General features: G+C 43.9%; 1 protein-coding gene across 4 annotated transcripts in view; it reads right to left on the reverse strand.

The window, feature by feature from the left end:
• Nucleotides 1-19002, reverse strand: part of ppfia1 (PTPRF interacting protein alpha 1) — a 75693-nt gene extending 56691 nt beyond the window's left edge. For all 4 annotated transcript variants that reach the window (XM_080772831.1, XM_080772834.1, XM_080772833.1 and 1 more), the window contains exons 1-2: nt 17897-19002; nt 3617-3883 (exon numbers count right to left, since the gene is read on the reverse strand). In XM_080772831.1, the coding sequence (XP_080628957.1) occupies nt 3617-3883 (267 nt within the window). In that variant the 5' untranslated portion in view covers nt 17897-19002. The remainder of the gene's footprint in view (nt 1-3616; nt 3884-17896) is intronic.
• Nucleotides 19003-21082: the final 2080 nt, after the last annotated feature.

Here is a 21082-nt window from a genome sequence, read left to right on the forward strand (position 1 = left end):
TTCCAAGTGCATTTGTCTTATATGTAACGCCAGCTCCACTATTCCAAAGCCCTCTCAGGTACATATTAAACTATTTTTAGCATAAAATATATGTATTTTTGGGTGGGTAGTTCTTGTTGAGCTGGTCATTTTGAAAGTAAAAGAAGTATGGGCACCCCTGCCCTACTGGCATCAATCCATACCGTCTGCACTCCTACTCTCAAACTGAACGTTGCTATGGCAGGAATGTGTTCTCAAACACATTCATGCATAGATGCATACATACAGTACATACAATACATACAGTACATTCATGCATGCATGGAGATGTGTGTACTGTAGGGCATTAAGCAACTAGTCGACTAGTAAATCCACTAGTCGACCTTGTTGGTACTATTTGACTAGTACCAACATGAAGCTTTCCCACACCGGTGGCATCGTATAGGAATAACAACAACTCTACATGAAGCTTTACCCACACCGGTGGCATCGTATTGAAACAACTATACATGAAGCTTTACCCACACCGGTGGCATCAGATTGGAACAACAACAACTCTACATGAAGCTTTACCCACACCGGTGGCATCAGATTGGAACAACAACAACTCTACATGAAGCTTTACCCACACCGGTGGCATCGTATTGGAACAACAACAACTCTACATGAAGCTTTACCCACACCGGTGGCATCGTATTGGAACAACAACTCTACATGAAGCTTTACCCACACTGGTGGCATCGTATTGGAACAACAACAACTCTACATGAAGCTTTACCCACACCGGTGGCATCGTATTAGAACAACAACAACTCTACATGAAGCTTTACCTACACCGGTGGCATCGTATTGGAACAACAACAACTCTACATGAAGCTTTACCCACACCGGTGGCATCATATTGGAACAACAACAACTCTACATGAAGCTTTACCCACACCGGTGGCATCGTATTGGAACAACAACTCTACATGAAGCTTTACCCACACCGGTGGCAGCGTATTGGAACAACAACAACTCTACATGAAGCTTTACCCACACCGGTGGCATCGTATTGGAACAACAACTCTACATGAAGCTTTACCCACACTGGTGGCATCGTATTGGAACAACAACAACTCTACATGAAGCTTTACCCACACCGGTGGCATCGTATTGGAACAACAACTCTACTTGAAGCTTTACCCACACCGGTGGCATCGTATTGGAACAACAACTCTACATGAAGCTTTACCCACACCGGTGGCATCGTATTGGAACAACAACTCTACATGAAGCTTTACCCACACCGGTGGCATCGTATTGGAACAACAACAACTCTACTTGAAGCTTTACCCACACCGGTGGCAGCGTATGGGAACAACAACAACTCTACATGAAGCTTTACCCACACCGGTGGCAGCGTATGGGAACAACAACAACTCTACATGAAGCTTTACCCACACTGGTGGCATCGTATTGGAACAACAACAACTCTACATGAAGCTTTACCCACACCGGTGGCATCGTATTGGAACAACAACAACTCTACATGAAGCTTTACCCACACCGGTGGCAGCGTATGGGAACAACAACTCTACATGAAGCTTTACCCACACCGGTGGCATCGTATTGGAACAACAACAACTCTACTTGAAGCTTTACCCACACCGGTGGCATCAGATTGGAACAACAACTCTACATGAAGCTTTACCCACACCGGTGGCAGCGTATGGGAACAACAACTCTACATGAAGCTTTACCCACACCGGTGGCATCGTATTAGAACAACAACTCTACAACACAAACACAAAGTGTGTCAGTGTACCTGAGCGTGGCACCAAGTGCCGCGCTATGAGCTTGTAGATCTGCTATTTTTCAATAGCTAAAGTATATCGTAATGCTTAAAACACCAAAAGGGGTTCCCGCCCAAAATGGGTTAAGCATTATGTTATATACCGATTCCGTAGCGGGTTTCATGGTCGCACAGCCTACGTATTTCCTGTAGGTGGACTCGACGTAGCTGCGAGGTTTAAACCCTCACCAGGCGCATCTCTTCCACTACAGTGAACGGCAGAGTGACTGATGTTAGTTTGCCTCAAACTTTACTCCTTTACCTGCTTTTTTACTAACACTAACATTACAAAGATGCCCAGAACATCGAGATGAACCTGTGTAGTTTATGGCTGCTCCAACAGTAGTGGCAACATTAAAAAAAAACAAAAAAACGGAATGTCTAATATCCACCGTGGTGGCTGAGACCAGAGCCATTGAGTAATGGTTGAGACGAAGCAGTGAAAGATACATAACGCCAGTCTTACCCAATACAAAATCTTTTTTGTTTTATTAACACAAGGCTACAGTACTTTATACCTCATACTTTAAATGCTTAGTATGAGGTAGAAAATACAGCAGCCTTGTGTTCATAAAACAGAAAGATTGGGTATTGGGTAAGACTGACATTATGCATCTTTCAGGACTTTGCTTTGTCTCAAACATTACTCAATGGCTCTGGTGTCAGCCACCGCGGCGGATATTTTGATATTCCGTATTTATTTATTTTTTATGTTGCCACTACTGTTGGAGCAGCCATAAACTACACAGGTTCATCTCGATGTTCTGGACATCTTTGTAATGTTAGTGTTAGTAAAAAAGCAGGTAAAAGAGTAAAGTTTGAGGCAAACTAACATCAGTCACTCTACCGTTCACTGTAGTGAAAGAGATGCGCCTGGTGATGGTTTAAACCCCGCAGCTACGTCGAGTCCGCCTACAGGAAATACGTAGGCTGTGACCATGAAACCCGCTACGGAATCGGTCTATAGTTTTACTATTGAAAAATAGCAGATGTACAAAAGAACGTGAAAATGTGGCTCAAATCTTTCAATATATATTATTTCAGAACGAACGTGGAACAACATATTTTCAGATGGGGTCGGCGGACAAATACATATAATTTCTGGGGTCCTTAACATGAAATAGTTTGAGAACCACGGATACAGAAACATGAGGTCTTTCAGAAAACTGTCATGATTTAGAAGACATTTGTAGAATTTGGTCTCGGGTCTAAATCAGTTAATAACAGGTGTGTCAGCGTAGCAGAAGCAGCGTGGTTTGGGCTGCTGGTTCTAAAGGTAATAAAGGTGTTGAGCTAAAGGTTTATGTAACCACTGTAACCCTAAGGTATATACAGGGGGATTGTTCCTTTAACTGTGTTGGCGGGCTGAGTCTGGGACGAGGAGTATTATGGGATATCTTGTGTTTACTTTTGTGTTCTGGTGTGCAGGGAAGCGGTCGCATTATTAAGAGGAAGAGAGATATTACTTTGTTGTTCACTACGGAGGTTGGATACAGAATAGAACCCTGTCTGATCACGTTTGTCCTTTTTGAATTATTATTTTGTTTATTAAATCACCAGTTCTGCAACACGGACTCCTTTTCCTTGACAGCATAGCAAGAAAGCATAAGGATTATTCCGGAGAGTAGAGACACGGTGGTTATACCACCATGTGGGCAGAGCAGTGTTCAGCTGCCTCTGCAGGGAGTCTCTCTCTCATGGCTGACCTCGTGCAGCTTGCCCTGGCTGGGGTCAGGCCCAGGGTCTATTAGAAGGTCTTAAAAGGTGTTAAAGGTAATAAAAGGTATTAAAAGGTTGGTGTACCTGGGGCAGGGCGGTGTTGAGCTGCCTCTGCAGCGAGTCCCTCTCGTGGCTGACCTCGTGCAGCTTGCCCTGCGTCAGGCCCAGGTTCTCCTGGCTCTCCCTCAGCGTGTCCAGCAGCCGGTCCCTCTCCTCCAGCATGGACACCATCAGGGACTCAAAGTGACCCTCGGAGTCCGACTGCAGGGGAGAGCCGGACCCGCGGCCGCCCCCTCCCCCCCCGCCCGGCCCCTCGGCCTCGCTGATGGTGGGCATCACCTCGCACATCATCTGGAGAGACACAGAGAGAGAATTAGAATAATAGAGGGTATGCATCACCTCGCAGGCTCGCACATCATCTGGAGAGACACAGAGAGAGAGAGGAAGGATTAGAATAACATGACATCATCATCAAACCCAGACGTGATGCAGGAACGCTTACCGAGTGGCAAAAAAATATTTTATGGCCTTGACATACATCCATACATCCAAGTCTTATCTGATTGCATTAAACAACGTTAAACAATGATAAACTCGCTTTGCCACTCACTTTATGCATGCGCGCCGCATACCCTCTATACACGACCGCGGTCGAGATCATGGATTTCACAATGCCACGCCAGACTTCCCGGCCCTTCATTGCCACCCCCAGTTCCAGCCTACTGAAGCATGTGTCCCTACTAGCGATGACATCAGGGAACGACAGTTTTCTACCTCTGGTCTGCTTTGAGGCAGGACTCCAGAGAAGAAGGGAAGATATAACCTCATTGTCAGCTCTGTAGCAGTGGCCCGGCAAACTGTGTTCTTCTGGACCGGACTAGTGAAGAAACACACAGTATACACACTCATTTGCCCAATCAGCACCATCAGTTTTTTGGGGAGGGGTGTTTTTCCTGACCTCCTCAATTTAACCGTTATGCAAATCAACTCCTTCCTACACACATTTATGTGTGTTGTCACTGCTGTTGTATCCTACCAGCCAGTGAGGAGCCCCCACCGGTTGGACATACTGTTGTATTCTACTGGCTCACCTGCCAGTGAGGAGCCCCCACCGGGAGGACATACTGTTGTATTCTACTGGCTCACCTGCCAGTGAGGAGCCCCCACTGGGAGGACATACTGTTGTATTCTACTGGATCACCTGCTAGTGAGGAGCCCCCACCGGGAGGACATACTGTTGTATTCTACTGGCTCACCTGCCAGTGAGGAGCCCCCACCGGGAGGACATACTGTTGTATCCTATGATTGATCACTAAGACTAAATATACTGACAATTGTGTCAACAAATAAAAACTAAACTAAAATGTTCTCTCTAGGACTATGGTTTGCTTCCTGCCTAGGGTCCTTCTACGCCTCACCAAAATGAAATCAACACTGGTAGCGTACCGTAGTTTTAGGTTTTTCCCCCCCTGGCCTGTAGTACCCAGGATGGAACTGGCTGCTGTTGTTATGTCGACCAAATGAACCCCTGTGGGATTTATAGCATGGTTACCTGATCTTCTTATCTTAGGAGACAACAGCAACACACAGGGGACCAGCTGTTAATGAGCAGTAAGGAAAACCAGGCAATAATTACGCCAACAAAGAAAGAAGGCTGCTAAATTAAGCAATATTAACCCATTCTGTACGGGAACCCGTTTTGGTGTTGGCATCATGTTATGCTTTAGCTATCGAAAAATAGCAGATCTACAAGCTCATAGCATACGAGCTTGTAGGTCTGCTATTTTTGAAAAATCGAAGAACGACTGATATTTTTTAGAATCTGATCTCAGGTCAGAATGGGTTCATCAGACCAGTGTGTGTCCAGTGGAAACCTCGTATGAATCTGATCTCAGGTCAGAATGGGTTAAAACGAGAGGGTGTGCTTCACTGTCATTGACGGCACGCCATGCGTTACTGCAGAAACGGATGGACGTGAGTGGGCGACTAGGAAACGCGGAAGTGTTAGTGGTCGGAAAAACGTGACGTCGGACAATGGCCGACGACAACAACAGCAACGTCGATATAGAGGAAATGTCCATACTGGCTCCATTGCATGGTCTTGATAAGTAACCTACTACTGAGTACTTGTACTCGGTTATGACAAATATGGTATCGGGACGACTCTATTCTAAATGGAACCAAATGGACCCGTAAGTCTCAGAGTTTAGGGTCCTTAGCATTTTGATTTATTCCTAGCCCATTCTGACCTGAGATCAGATTCATACGAGGTTTCCACTGGACACACACTGGTCTGATGAACCCATTCTGACCTGAGATCAGATTCTAAAAATGTCAGTCGTTCTTCGATTTTTCTAAAATAGCAGACCTACAAGCTCGTAGCGCGCCACTCGGTGGCACGCTATGAGCTTGTAGATCTGCTATTTTTCAATGGCTAAAGCATAACATGATGCTAACACCAAAATGGGTTCCCGTTCAGAATGGGCTAGATCAGTAGTTCTCAAATATTTTAATGGCATTAATAATTGTTACAGTGCCGCTACAAGTACAATTATAGTGTAATAGTGTAGAGTAAGAGTACAATAAAACAGCATCAACTGAAGAACTCAAATATCATGCAGTGATAAATCAAAATGCGATTTTTTTTTAGCTCAATTGTACCCAAAATAAATTTGTCAATTTTCTAGCTCAAACAAGTGCTCAGATTTTCCTGTGGACTGTGACTTTTTTTTTAAAACACAAGCTGAGCTACTCTGTGTCTGTGCGCGATAGATTTCAGGGGCGCACCTTAGGGGGGACATTGATCAGAACCCTTCTAGTGAGTCTGGTACTGTGGTGATACTGCCATCAGAACCCTTCTAGTGAGTCTGGTACTGTGGTGATACTGCCATCAGAACCACCTGCCTCTGGCAGGTAAATAAAACACTAAGGGTTTCCCACCTGCCCCTGGCAGGTAAATAAAACACTAAGGGTTGCCCACCTGCCCCTGGCAGGTAAATAAAACACCAAGGGTTGCCCACCAGCCCCTGGCAGGTAAATAAAACACTAAGGGTTGCCCACCTGCCTCTGGCAGGTAAATAAAACACTAAAGGTTGCCCACCTGCCCCTGGCAGGTAAATAAAACACTAAGGGTTTCCCACCTGCCTCTGGCAGGTAAATAAAACACTAAGGGTTGCCCACCTGCCCCTGGCAGGTAAATAAAACACTAAGGGTCGTTTCAGAGGGGACGTCTGCTCTAAACACAACACGAGATATGGGTCTGTAGTATCTAAACACCTGAACATGACTCCAGACTATAGCGCTCTGTCTTCCGTTCTGTGGAATGTAAAACAAGAACACTGTTTACCTAGCATAATGTGCTGTTTTCACGGTTGCTACACAAATATATAACAACAAGTGTGAACCCATTCAAGGTTCACACTTGTTCACAAGTGTGAACCCATCGACATATGACACGTTTTATCACACATCCCCAGAAAGTTGTTTTGAGTGGTGCAACCACTCCCTTACGGAGCTATGTGTGTGGGTGGCTGGGTGCATATGAGCACGAAAACAGCATGGGTGTTTTTCACCACCTGTGCGCAACCTAACACACACACACAAACTCACATATTAACTGTATATATGGTGATTTCGGGTGTGCCAGTACAGTACAGTGACAGTACAGTAGAGGGTACAGTAGAGGGACCCCCACACGGTAACTCTGTCATGTCTCAACCGTTTCGGATGCGGGGCGGCTCGCCGGAATCGGGCCGGCGCCCTGGGTGCGTTCCTGTGGGTCTGGAACTTCCGCCCCCCACACGGAGTTGCACCACTCACTTTAAATGTAACTGTTAAATTGAACAGGTTTTCTTTTACCATTTTATAATGGCCTGTACTTGGCTGCTTGCCCCGTAACAACTGTAAATGATGCACTGATGGACAGACACCGACTGTGGAATTAATACAAGCACTTCCTATACTACCCCCCTAAGGGGCTTACAGGGCCTGACTGTAGACAGTCAGACGTCATCATGTGACTGAGGCTGGATTTAACATACCTAAGAAGAAGACATTTACAACAGAATGAGAGGACACACACACACACACACACACACACACACACACACACACACACACACACACACACACACACACACACACACACACCTTATTATTCATTGCATCATTACAATGCCAGAGGGCATTTTCTTTCAGAAGCCATTGTGTCCAGTTCAGCGACCAACACTGGCCTAGTAACCATATCAAAGACCCCCCCCCCCACACACACACACCCTGTCCTCCTCTCCCTGTCCTCCGGCCAATGAATACAAACATAAAACATTAAATGATACATTTATGACTGACATTGTAGTAACAGTCTGTGGTGGCGGAATAAGACACATTAACCCACATTAGCAGTGGTGCCATGTCTGTAACCAGGCCTGGAATGTCATCCTTTTAGGGGCAAGGCCACTTGGCCTTCAGTGTGGTCAACATTTTGAGGGCACAAAGGCAGAGTGCCAGGGCATGAAGGCCATCAATTAAAACAATGATTTTAAGTCCCTGGTCATAATTATTTTAGCTTAAAGGATGCAGTGATGTAAATAGGTTTTCATTTTCAATGTAATGAGTCCCGGGATGCAGGGATGTCACTGGGGGGGGATGTCACTGGAGGACGGTTTCTGAACTGCCCACAGCCCTCCTATGAGACACAGACCGAGTAGAAAACAATCGTGCCGTTTTATCATGATTATTTATTAGTGAGGACCTATTATAGGAAGATACGTTGACAAGTGGTGAAGTGGTCCTTTAACCCATTTTGGTGTTTTAAACATTGTTATAAATTTAGCTATTGAAAAATAGCAGACCTACAAGCTCATAGCGCGCTACGAGCTTGTAGGTCTGCTATTTTTGAAAAATCGTGAACATATTTATTTCAGAAAACTGGAGGATTTAGAAGATTTTCTTTTTTTAATTTTGAGGTCAGGCCTAAATGGGTTAACGTTGTTTAATTGACTACAGGCGATAGAGTGAGAGTGAGTGTCAACGCTGCATGCCCAGCTGTGCATGCGTTGAGACGAGTGGATGTTTCTCTTTTTTAAGAGCTAAAGCATAACATGATGCTAACACCAGAATGGGTTCCCGGCCAGAATGGGTTAAGGACTTTTCAGATGGAATAATTTATTTGGAACAATAAAACAAGACGACAGCAGGAGGACTGACTGCACAGGTAAGAGGAAAGAGGTAGAAGACTACGTTTGGACCCGACAAGCTCAATTGTTCAGCGCAGTTTATCAATTTGACCTAACATGAAATCTGCATTTATAACATTTATAACGTTACTTTAGTATATTACCCCGCTCTGAATCTCGTCAGCCATCATCTCCCTTCATGTTTGTTATGAAATATAACGGAAGAATAGCAGCGCTGTGACGTGTGTGTGTGTGTGTGTGTGTGTGTGTGTGTGTGTGTGTGTGCGCGAACGACGACCAAAGTAAGGCAAAATAATCAAACCACTTGGCAACACAAATACAATACACTTTAATTGCTTCTGTCTTTATATGGAATGAAGCTCCAACATGTGAAAGCTGATGTGCTTTCACATGTGGGAAAAGTTTCTCAGCCTGCATATTTCCATTTTCCATGCGCTGAAAATAGCTGATCTACAAGCTCACAAAGTGTGGTGACCCATGCAACACGTCGTACGTCGAAGAATATACCAGGTTTCACGTGGGAGAAGTATTCTGTTGGCCGAGGCGATCATGTGTGTAGCCTGCACACAGAACTACTCGACGCAAAACAACAGGCTATTGGAAGCTATCTTTCGGTGGCACTCTATGTTGAATCAAACAACAAGTTTAACCTCAGTGTTTGGGGACATGTTGTGTGTCTGCTGTCTCCGTGGATTCAGCGCGAGCAAAGCCTGCAGAGCATCATGCTCCAGTTGTAAAATGCACTGCGCGCTCCAGGGAAACTAATGCACGGCTGATCGTTGCTGAAATCTAGCTTTGTTTTTTGTTTTTTTTTGTGGTGCAACCACTCCTACAACCAGAAATGTCCGTATGTGACGTTCACCTATGTATGTGTGAGCACCAGTATGAGTACCAGTAGGGGCCAGTAGGGGTGCCAGAAACAGAGAGACAGTGCTGCTGTTGCTTGCCAATGAGAGAGAGAGAGAGAGAGAGAGAGAGAGAGAGAGAGAGAGAGAGAGAGAGAGAGAGAGAGAGAGAGGCGAGACTCGGTGGAATGAGCAAGAAGAAAGTAATATTTTATTATCTCACTAAAGCCCCTTAGCCTCACGGTTGAGGCGGGGAGTGAAAGCAATAAGTAGCACCGGTGCAACCTCGCTATATTTCAACTTGCATGTTACGAGTAAGTAGCATATGCTATTGCTAATAGACCTAATAGGTCACACGCTGGAGCCCTGACTGCTACTACACTATCTCTACAGTCATGTGATCAACAAGGAACTGTCCGCTTCCCCATATTACATCCCCATTGGCTAAGATTGTCTTCCAAAGTTTGCAAGGTTGGTCCGTTTTGAACGAAATGCTACAAATCATGGACACTTTCCATGAAAATATGCACACACATTCCCACTAAGCTGAGGAAGAAATGCCACTTAGAATAATTCAAATCAGCCTCATGGTGGCGCTATAACAGGCCAATTCATGTTCTTACCTACCAGAGAGACGTCATGGGGGCGAGAAGCGACCTTACAGATTGTATCCATAATGATACACCACGCAATTCGGTCATGTGTCCATATTACAGATCCGTTTGATTTTACATTATATTACTCGTAAAAATGTAATTTTTCTATTTTGGTCTTGTTTCCTAATGTTGTTTGAACAAGAGGTTCTCAACATTTTCCATGTGTTCATTGACCCCTAAATTAACATGTCCCTCACATCTGTCCCTCCCCCCCGCGGGCACGTGGACATGTTTTGTGTCAAGGATCCCTGTACAGGATTTGTATTGTTATGTTTCACAAATAAATAATAGATAATAATCTACAAGCTCACTGATCTTGTAGATTTGCCATTGTGTGGCCTGTAGTCTAGTCGCTTCTTTTGGGCGAGACTTGGTTGGTTTGTTTATTTCTCTCACTGCATGTTAAGGACTATTCATAGTCCAGCTTTAGGTGATGAGGTGACCACCCAAACGGTGGTTAGTAAAAACAGAGGGGTGTGTGTGTGTGGGGTGAGCGGTGGGGATCCCAACGTAATTCAGACAGAGAATTGCTCTGTCGGGCTTGCGGTTATGGTTAGGTTAGGGGTTGAGGTAGGTTGGTTATGGTTAGATTAGGGGTTGAGGTAGGTTGGTTATGGTTAGGTTAGGGGTTGAGGTAGGTTGGTTATGGTTAGGTTAGGGGTTGAGGTAGGTTGGTTATGGTTAGATTAGGGGTTGAGGTAGGTTGGTTATGGTTAGATTAGGGGTTGAGGTAGGTTGGTTATGGTTAGGTTAGGGGTTGAGGTAGGTTGGTTATGGTTAGATTAGGGGTTGAGGTAGGTTGGTTATGGTTAGGTTAGGGGTTGAGGTAGGTTGGTTATGGTTAGGTTAGGGGTTGAGGTAGGTTGGTTATGGTTAGATTAGGGGTTGAGGTAGGTTGGTTATGGTTAGATTAGGGGTTGAGGTAGGTTGGTTATGGTTAGGTTAGGGGTTGAGGTAGGTTGGTTATGGTTAGGTTAGGGGTTGAGGTAGGTTGTCGTTTGTCGGACCAATGACTAGTCTGAACTAAGTACTGCACCCGAGCGGTGAGTCTCTTATCACCGTGGCTCAGCGACATCATGTTGTAGTTTTAGTAAAAACAGAGTTATGCGTTTGGGGCGAGCGGTGAGTCTCTTATCACCGTGGCTCAGTGACGTCATGTTGTAGTTTTAGTAAAAACAGAGTTATGTGTTTGGGGCGAGCGGTGAGTCTCTTATCACCGTGGCTCAGCGACGTCATGTTGTAGTTTTATTTTAGTAAAAACGAGAGATGTGTTTGGGGTGCGCCGTGACTCTCTTGTCACCACGGCGTGATGTCATGTTGTAGTTTCCGGTTGTCACAGTATCACCTAGGCATGGCTGAGGGAAGTAGGGGTGCTGTTTTAATCAAAACAGATTTCTGTTACTATGCTGTATCACAGTATCGGCGCCTTATCCTGGTTAATTGCCTGTGTCAGTTTGCTCATGCGTGTTGTGGAGAGGGGAAGTAAAAGCCACTTTTCCACGTGAAAATGCACATGCATTTAGCGACCCGATGTGGGTCTCCGTCCCGATGCATGTCAGCCCTGTCCAGGCTTGCACAAAAAAAAAATTGGGGGGGGGGGGGGGGTTGTCCTCGTTGGCACGAAAACCGGTGAAAACTGGTGATTTCAGAAGGCCTCAGGGTCTTAACCCATGTTTAGCTGGATCAAAACATAAACCAGGTCAGGCCATATAAGAACAATGTTTATCGGAGTGGGGGGGGGGGGGGGGGGGGGGCTAACAGATGGCAGGTCAACTTATTGACAGTCAACATCCCTTACTGTATGTCAGGGCGTAAGGATAGGAATGAAGGAATAGCCAGCACACTAGAAATGTCCTTTTCACATGCTTTATTTACACCATGTGAAGACTGAGGACATTTCTAGTGTGCTGGCTAAGTTTCTTCATTCCTACTGGTGTTTGTACTAGAGCTGCTCCTCCGATCAGGTTTTTTCGGACAGATCACCACTTGTTTTTCTCGCGATTGGCCGATACCGACCTTTGTGCATAAGTGGACATTGTTTATATTTCAAAAATATGTCAAAACCCACGTAAAAACCCTTTTTCCTGTGTGTGTGTGTGTGTGTGTGTGTGTGTGTGTGTGTGTGTGTGTGTGTGTGTGTGTGTGTGTGTGTGTGTGTGTGGAGAGGAAGGGGAGAATATTTAGGCCCGTCACAAAGATGCAAAACGATATTATGATATATACAGTTATACAGTATATTAGGGCTGCCGTAATTGTCCAAAAATTGGATTCGGATATTCGTTTTAAAAACCCACGTGGATTCGAACAATTCGAGCCATTCGGATTTCGGATTTCAATTCGAGCCAATCGGATTTTTTAATAATTATATTTACACCAATACAACCTGAGACATAACATTTAAGATCGCATTGCTGGCGCAACTCTCTCTCTCCGCGCATTGGTGTTGCTGAAAACTGAGATGGAACGGATCGCATACATTCTCCCTTCTCCAGTAAAACATTTTTCTTAAATGAGCAATCCTACCACACAGCCTTATCAAAACGAGGCACGGAGGCAGTGTTAATTCTGCTGCATTATTATTATCTGTGGACTGTGGGTCTGCTGCCGAGTGCCGACGTTATGAAACTTTTTAGCTGGCTAGCGCCTGCGCTCCGCTGTTATGCTCAAATTAGTGACCCTAAAGAATTCTGAGGCAACACGGCTGGAGACGAGGCAGCCAATCAGAACTGCGCTGCGCTGCGCTGTATAGTCTGTGTTTAGGAAATGATTTATTCTTCAATGTATGCCGTTGTCGGCATGTCGCGTGGCAAATATAACTAATCTACAAGCTCACAAGTCACAACGCTTACCCATGGCACCGAAAACTAATAATAATAATAAATAAAAAAATATTTTTTTTATTATTTTTAATTCGAACCTTAATTTTATATATTCGGTTATTAATTATTTTTTTTGATTCGAATCTATATTCGGATATAGAATATTCGTTGGCAGCACTACAGTATATATATATATATATATATATATATATATTAGTGATGCACTGAATATTCGGCCACAGAAAATATTCAGCAGAAAATGCTCATTGGCCCATTCGGTTCCGGCCCGAATAAGCAGAAAATATATCACCGAATAGTGTATGCAATTAATGCATTCAAAAAAGCTGAAAAAATGTTTTATGGACCCATAATAGTGATTATTATTTAAGTTATGTTTTGCCATAACCATTTATTTTGCCATAAATCAGGTAGCTTTAAGGTATGGCCATGACAGCAATGGTAGGAAAAAAAAGATATACAATATTAATCATATTCGGATATTCGGTTTTCGGCCAACTGTTTCCTATATTCGGTTTCGGCCAAAAGTTTCCCTTTCAGTGCATCCCTAATATATATATATATTTAAAAAAAAAATATATATATATATATATATACTTTTATACCACTTAAAATTGTATAAAAGATCGGTTTCTCCAGATCGGGTAAATTACCGATCGCCGACCGAGTCATTTGGAGTGAAAATATGCTGCTCACCGATCTAATTGTTTTGTACCATAGAGTCTTGCATCCTAGAAGACCATTCATTATATAAGACCATTCACCTCTAATTTGTACCATAGTCTTGCATCCTAGAAGATCTTTCATCTAAGGCTTCAGTCACAAGAAAGCTGTCTTCTCGGTGTCTCCTGTGTCTGCTGTGTTGCACAGCTCGCAATGCATTTCCAATGGGAGTAGTCACGTGGTTTGACGAGACAAGCTTGCTCCATGGGGGGGGGGGGGGGGGAGGAGGGCAGAAGACAGCAAGCTTGTCTCGTCAAAAACACGTGACTCCCATTGGAAATGAATTGCGAACTGCTCTGCCCCCCTCTCTCCTCCAAGGACAGCGAGAGACTGCAGCCTGTCTTTTATATATGAGCGAAGCCAAAACTGTTGTGGGCTCTCTGTTTCTGCAGATTCTCTATCCATCAATCCATCTCCAACCGCTTATCTGTAGTCAGGTCGCGGGGGCAACAGCTCCACCAGAGAGCTCCAGACTTCCCTCTCCAGAGCAACATAAGTGACTTCCTCCTGGGGGATCCCGGGGCATTCTAAGGCCAGTGAGTCGATATGTTTCCTCCAACTGCACCTTGGTCTGCCCCGGAGGTCTCCTCCCAGTGGGACGTGCCTCGAGGACCTCCCTAGGGAGACGCCAGAGAGGTATCCTAACCAGATGCCCGAACCACCTAAGCTGGCTCCTTTCCAGATAATTTCTCTTAGAATGTAAACATCAACAATAGTCACCATTAACCTGACGCTGCCAGATGAGGGCGGTATTGCGGAAACATATTCCCCAACACAACACTCATCTGGGATCTCTGACGGAGTTGAGCCCTGAGTCAGATCTGCTTCGTACCGAACCAATCAGCGTGAGCTAAAGGCGGGATGCGGATGTGACGGTATATAGACACGTCGATATGATTGGTTGTGTTTGCACGCCCACACGGTGATAGACAGACGCTCCCATCCAATCATCTACCATGTATCTTGAAAAAAAGGAACAGCCCCGTCATCGAATTTGCTTCCGCGATCCCAGATCCAAATAAGCTGTGAAACAAATTTGTGTAGCAAGCTTTTTGGATCTGGCAGCGTCAGGTTAAGTCACCATACCATGGGTCTAGAAAGCACTGACCACTCTGAAACTAAAGATACAATAGTCACCATACCATGGGTCTAGAAAGCACTGACCACTCTGAAACTAAAGATACAATAGTCACCATACCATGGGTCTAGAAAGCACTGACCACTCTGAAACTAAAGATATAATAGTGACCTTACCATGGGTCTAGAAAACTCCACTTGGCATAATCATTTCCAGCAATTAAATGAGGACATCACACAATGTGATGACACACACAAACACACCACCCCCCCCCCCCCGCCGCCCCCATCAAGTCACATATAAGTATTAACCTCGCGTCACCAGGCTTTCCACCTCGGAGGAAAGGTCTGTGTTCCAAAATCGTTGTGTGAACGGGTCTGGAGCAGATGGTAATTTACGTCGTGTTGTAGTCACTGATTTGTAGTAGTCTGTCATCAGGTTGCCTGAGAAAGGTTGAAAGAAGTTGCACTTTGACATTAAATTAAAAGCTCTTGCCCTCCTTCTCCTACACGTTTGCTGCTTCGTCCCGTACGCACGTGCTGTTAAGTAAGTCGGTGTGCGGAAGTCTTCTTTTCAATAGTCATCAGGCAGTTCAATTCAATGCATAGTACTGATTCCACCTTGTGGTTTCCTGCCAGATGACTACAAATCATTGACTACAACATACAACAAAAGTTACCATCCGCTCCTGACCGGATAATAAACCCAAAGTGGCATTCTGCCTTGGAGTGGAGTATTCTGGTGTAGCTGTTGCCCCCGCGACCCGACAACGGATAAGCGGTTGAAGATGGATGGATGGAATTCTGCCCAGGCTACATAAGTATTCACTCTGAATCGAGTTAAAGTAAACCTGAGCCTTTTTACCCACATAATTATTATTTGGACGGGACAGAGTATATTATTGAACATTACATCTATATGTAGCAAAATACACCGGATTTAGCAGAGATGCTCATTTCCATCCGTAGACATTGAACACTAAACAAAATCACACCCGTGTGAACTGAGTGGTGCAACCCCCCTCTGTTGTTGTCGTCGTCGTCCCCCCTCTCTCTCTCTCATTAGCAGGCAACAGTGCAGCACTATCTCTCTCTCGCTGGCACAACAGCGCCACTTTTGCCCCTACTGCTACTCATAGTCACACACATACAGTAGGTTAACAGAACACGGACATTGCTGTTCCTTGGAGTGGTTGCACGGTTGCGCCACTCAAAATGACATAGCAAGACATGAGGACAGCATAGAAAGAGTTAAACATAGTACAAACACAGCAAAAAGAGAGTTGAGAGAAATAAGAAAAGATCAGAATAAGCTAGGGTAGGCCTACTCTATTGTGGACTGAGAGTCATACATGATCACAAGACTGGTTGATTTTTTAACCACTGTTTCAACTTCAATTTGTATATACTTTTCATACGAGTTGTGTATCATATCATTTATTACTGATTAATTGAGGCTTTTAAAGTTGTTATGTACTAAAGTAATAGTATCCTATCAATCTGTTGTATTAAGTATCAAGGTATTAACTAATAGGGTATTCAAGTGTGTGTGTGTGTGTGCGTGTGCGTGTGTGTGTGTTATCGGTTCCTCTCAACCAGTAGTCCTTGGGAGGGTTCCAAATGAGAGTTGGCAACCAAATGGGCCCTTATAGATCTTTAACTCTATGGAGTACGATGAAACCAAGATAATGGACCCGTAACTCTCAAGAGTTAAATTTGTGTTATTAAACATCTGCATTACTTAAGAATTCTCCACAATTACAGAATGTAGAAGAATTGTTATTCTGATCGTTTGCTCATTATCTCTCCTAATGGTACCACATCAATAGAGCATGGAATTGTGGACAAGATCTTAACCAAAGACACGTTCTGGGTCTGAGAGGTAGAATAAATAATGGACGTTGATATGAAAAGGGTTGAAAACCACTGTACTGTATATCTATACTGTATACGTACTACAACTATTGTTCTTGTCGTATTCCAACACATTGGGGTGAATTTCTTTCTCATGCGACTCTTTAGTTCAAGGCTAATGGAAGGTGTTCAACAACACCTTCCATTACCTGAACCCTGTAGCACAGGTCCCTTCAGTTCAATTTGCACCAACACCACTAGCTGCAATTTGCAACACGAGATTTCTATTTAACATGTTGAATCTAACACCAACAACCACTGACAGCCCATACATCCACACAGAAAGGTCCTACAAACTCACCAACATTGGAGCTATACAGAAAGCTTGAAGTTTGTGTTTCATAAAAAAAACCCACCGTAGACATGTTACTAGCTACTTTCTGTCAAGAAAAAGTGGATTTTCATGAAACAAAAACACTTTGCAGATAGAAAGAGGATAATTCAAGCTTTCCATACAACTGCAATGTTGGTGAGTTTAACGCAGTTTATTACAATCAGATTGTAGTTCTTTTCTGTTTGGATGTATGGGCTGTCAATGGTTGGTGTTGCAACTCTAGATTCAACAAATTAAAAATAAATCTAGTGTTAAATCTAGCTACAACACCACCACCACATAATGATTTAACTCTGAGTCAAAGGAACAATCATCATGTTATACAGTCGTATATTATATAATATATGTGTGTTATAGATCAGGTACTCAAAGTGGGGTCCTTGAGGGAGTTCCAGGGAGTCCTCCAGCTAAATGATGCTAAATGATACTTCTGGAGCCAAATGGACCCTTATGGGTCTGTAACTCAGAGGTCCCTTTGGTTCCATTTGTACACTCCCGACTGTCCCGAGTTAAATTAACACTGATTTTACAATATAAATGAAAATGGTAGAGAATCACTGCAGCCGTATAAATCCTCTCTTATGGGGGTCCCTGGACCTGGCATCTCTTTTCAAATGGGGGGGGGGGGGGGGTCCGCGAGCTAATGAGTGTCAATTTGGGGGTCCTTGACATGAAAACAGTTTGAGAACCACTGATGTTATAGAGTGTCTGATATATGTATATATAATATGTTATACAGAGTCATGGAAAGGGTGAAAGGGTGATTGTTGTGGATTCTCTCACCTTTGCAGGATGGTGTCAGATCCCTTCTTCAAGTCCACTTGTATCCTCCAAGCTCAGGTATATATTATCCAGGTTTTCCCCCAGTTTATAAAACACAGACAAATGTACAGAGTTTCTCATCCAAGAAGCGTCGGGTCATTAATCCAGAGTCATTATAATAATAATAGAATCCACGAAGGCCTCAGACAGTATTAGAAACAGCTAGATGTTAGCACACAGTGCTAGGCTAACATCAAGAGGATTGTTGCATAGCTTTACATTTAAACTCTCAACTAGTCTTTCTGTGCGTTTCAACAACACGCACACCGACTGGCACGCACGCACACACACACGACATCCTCCACGACAACACCACGTCCCATTAATTGAAAACATCCACGGTTAGCATCTGTTGTGTTTGTATTGTAGAGCCGCCGGTCGGTCCGTCCGTCCGGCTGACGTGGAAGAGTTAGTTAGCACGGCATGCTAACACTAACGGCGATGCTAACCGACGATGCTAACGGCTACGTTGAAGCTAGCTGAACCTCCAGGGCTCAACGGATTAGCTTAGCCTAGCCTAGCTGACTGTAACTATAACTTTAGCCAACGGGGCTAGCTGAAGCTAAAGTTAGCTTCGGGTCGGATGGATGGATGTGCCAAGTTAGCACCGTTGGTTCTTTTATTACTTCATAAAAAAGTAAAAGAAAAAAATACTAATAGTTTATGAAGTAAAACTCCTTCCAGAGGAGAGCTGTCGACGGGTTTAGAGTCTGGCGGAGTCAACACGTAGTGAATAAGAACCCCATGGGGGTGGAACAACACAAACAAAAACAAACAAACCGAACTGAACTGCAGGGATAAAAGTGTCGGGGATGCTAACGATGCTAACGGTAGCTAGCACTCAGCGTCCAGCGTTACGTCACCACAGAGACACACAGCAGGCAGCAGACCCAAAATGAACCCTAGTATCTGTGGTGGTTCTTCTGGTCGGAGGAAAGGGAGGGAGGGGTCCGCGGACCACCGGGCGGTCAGATGAGATGAGAGCGGCCCCTCTCTGCTACATCCATCCAGGCCGGGCGTCGGGCTGTGGTTTGTGGGGGCAGAGGAGAAACTCCACCGGTCCTCTATGGCTCGAGTCCTACTGACTGAACAGTGTCTGTTGGTGCCAGGTTGGAGGAGAACAATTAAACAAGCACATCTGGCTAAACAAAGTGACTAATACTGCTGCATGTCACTGTTATCATTAATTATCTCTGTCTGTTATTCACTTATTTTCATTGTTACTATATTGTGCATATAATATATAATACGCATAGTTTCATTAGCCTATATAGATATTCCACTGTTAGGTAACTTAGGTTCTTAGCTTACATATGATGACTATTTTTATGTATTTGAAGTATTACCATTGTTGTAGGCTACTTGCTTAACTGTAAGTCGCTCTGTAATGTAAGAGCGTCTGCTAAATGCCTAAATTGTATTGCTTGACTTGTATTGATTGATTACTTCACTCTCTGTATATGTACGCCGGGAGTCCACGTGGAAGTCCAATGTCTTAACCACAAAGGGATATCTCCCCTATGGACCAGGGGAGATATTAGAGATATTAGACTTTTGAGCCATCAGAGGCAGTCTGCTACATATGCAATGTTATACTTTGTTTTGTTATGTGTATATGCTAAGACATATTTTATCATGCCAATAAAGCATTTAGAATTTTAAATTGAGAGAGAAACAAGCAACGAGGTCCATGAAAACAAGCCCAAAAGAATTAAGCGACTATACTACTAGGCTATTTGAAAATATACTGTATATATACAAGCTCACAACGTGTCGACATGTTGTGAGCTTGTAGATGTGCTATTGAGTGTAAACCCAGATATCCCCAGACCCAGATATCCTCCGCGATATGGCCTTGACCCAGACCCAGATATTGTTGTGTAAGAACTTTCGGCATCCTGTTTAAGTTCTATTTGGACACCACTGCTGCGGGTTGTAACTCGAACAACCAGCACTAGTTTGAGCTATTTTATTTGGACAGGGACAAATTGCAGGTTGAAATTTGAAAAGGCCCTCAGCTCTGAACTCTGTAGAATTTGCACCTGGCTCGCTGATGAGATAACAAACTTTCACTACACTTGGGAAAAACTGAATCCATTCTCTTTGGATCAAATGGTAATCTCAGCAAGTATGACAAATTCTCAGTTAAAGTGACAAAATGTATCACACGGAAAGATGAAATTACCTATAGGTTCCATCCTGGAGGCAAATCTTTCCGATGATAAAATGGCTACCAATGTAATCAAAAAGAGAGTGGTTTTGAAGTCATGTCCTAATGACCGTTGGTAGGGCGTTCCACATTTTGGTGGCATAGGAGCGAAATTAATTTAGTCCCTTGTTTGTGCCAAATCTGGGTTGCACATGGTTTGTTGAGCTCGTGTTGTGGTTGTGGACTTCGTTGACATTAAGGAAATATTTAGGTACATGTGTATCTTGGTGGTGTATCGAATCTTGTGGACGTCTTAGTGCTTCTTCTGGTTTTGTCATCTTAGCAGTTTTTGTATTGACCTTTATTTTCTTTGAAATGTACCCGCTCTACAAACTGTTTCAAATGTACCCCTAATTGCACCTGATGTGCTGGCCTTGCATGGTTTCCGCCACCATCGGTGTATGAATGTGTGTGTGAATGTAATGCACAATCTATGTAAAGCGATTTGGATAAAGGCACTATATAAATGCATCATTTACCATTTGAGCAACTTTACCTTAAATCAAGCCCAAAGTCGCTTGTAATAAGTGGACATGGCAACACACTCGGCCGGTCGGAGGAGGACACTCGGTAAAAGTCGGCCGTTCTCGGCAGCATCACTCGGGCACGCTCGTTGAAACTCGGCCACACTCGGCGCAAGTTGAGTAGTCCTATTGTTATTTGGTTCTATAAGTGTTATTGTTCATTTGAATTGAATTGAAATTGATTCTCAAACCTTGTGTTTGTTTGTTTAACTATCATTGATCTCATTCTGACCTCGGACAAATCCAGCATCTCCTAGAAAGGTTTTATTGTATGCGGGCTTAGCGATAATATATATTATTTTCTGTACTCGCAAAAAACAAAAACTAAAGTCACCTTTGACACCTTGACACCCTGGGCAACACAGTTAAAATCATGCTTTTTTAACTTCTCAAGTGTCTTCAAAACTATCCAGT

Source organism: Protomyctophum bolini, assembly GCF_963924005.1.
Source record: "Protomyctophum bolini genome assembly, chromosome: 1".
NCBI lineage: Eukaryota > Metazoa > Chordata > Actinopteri > Myctophiformes > Myctophidae > Protomyctophum > Protomyctophum bolini.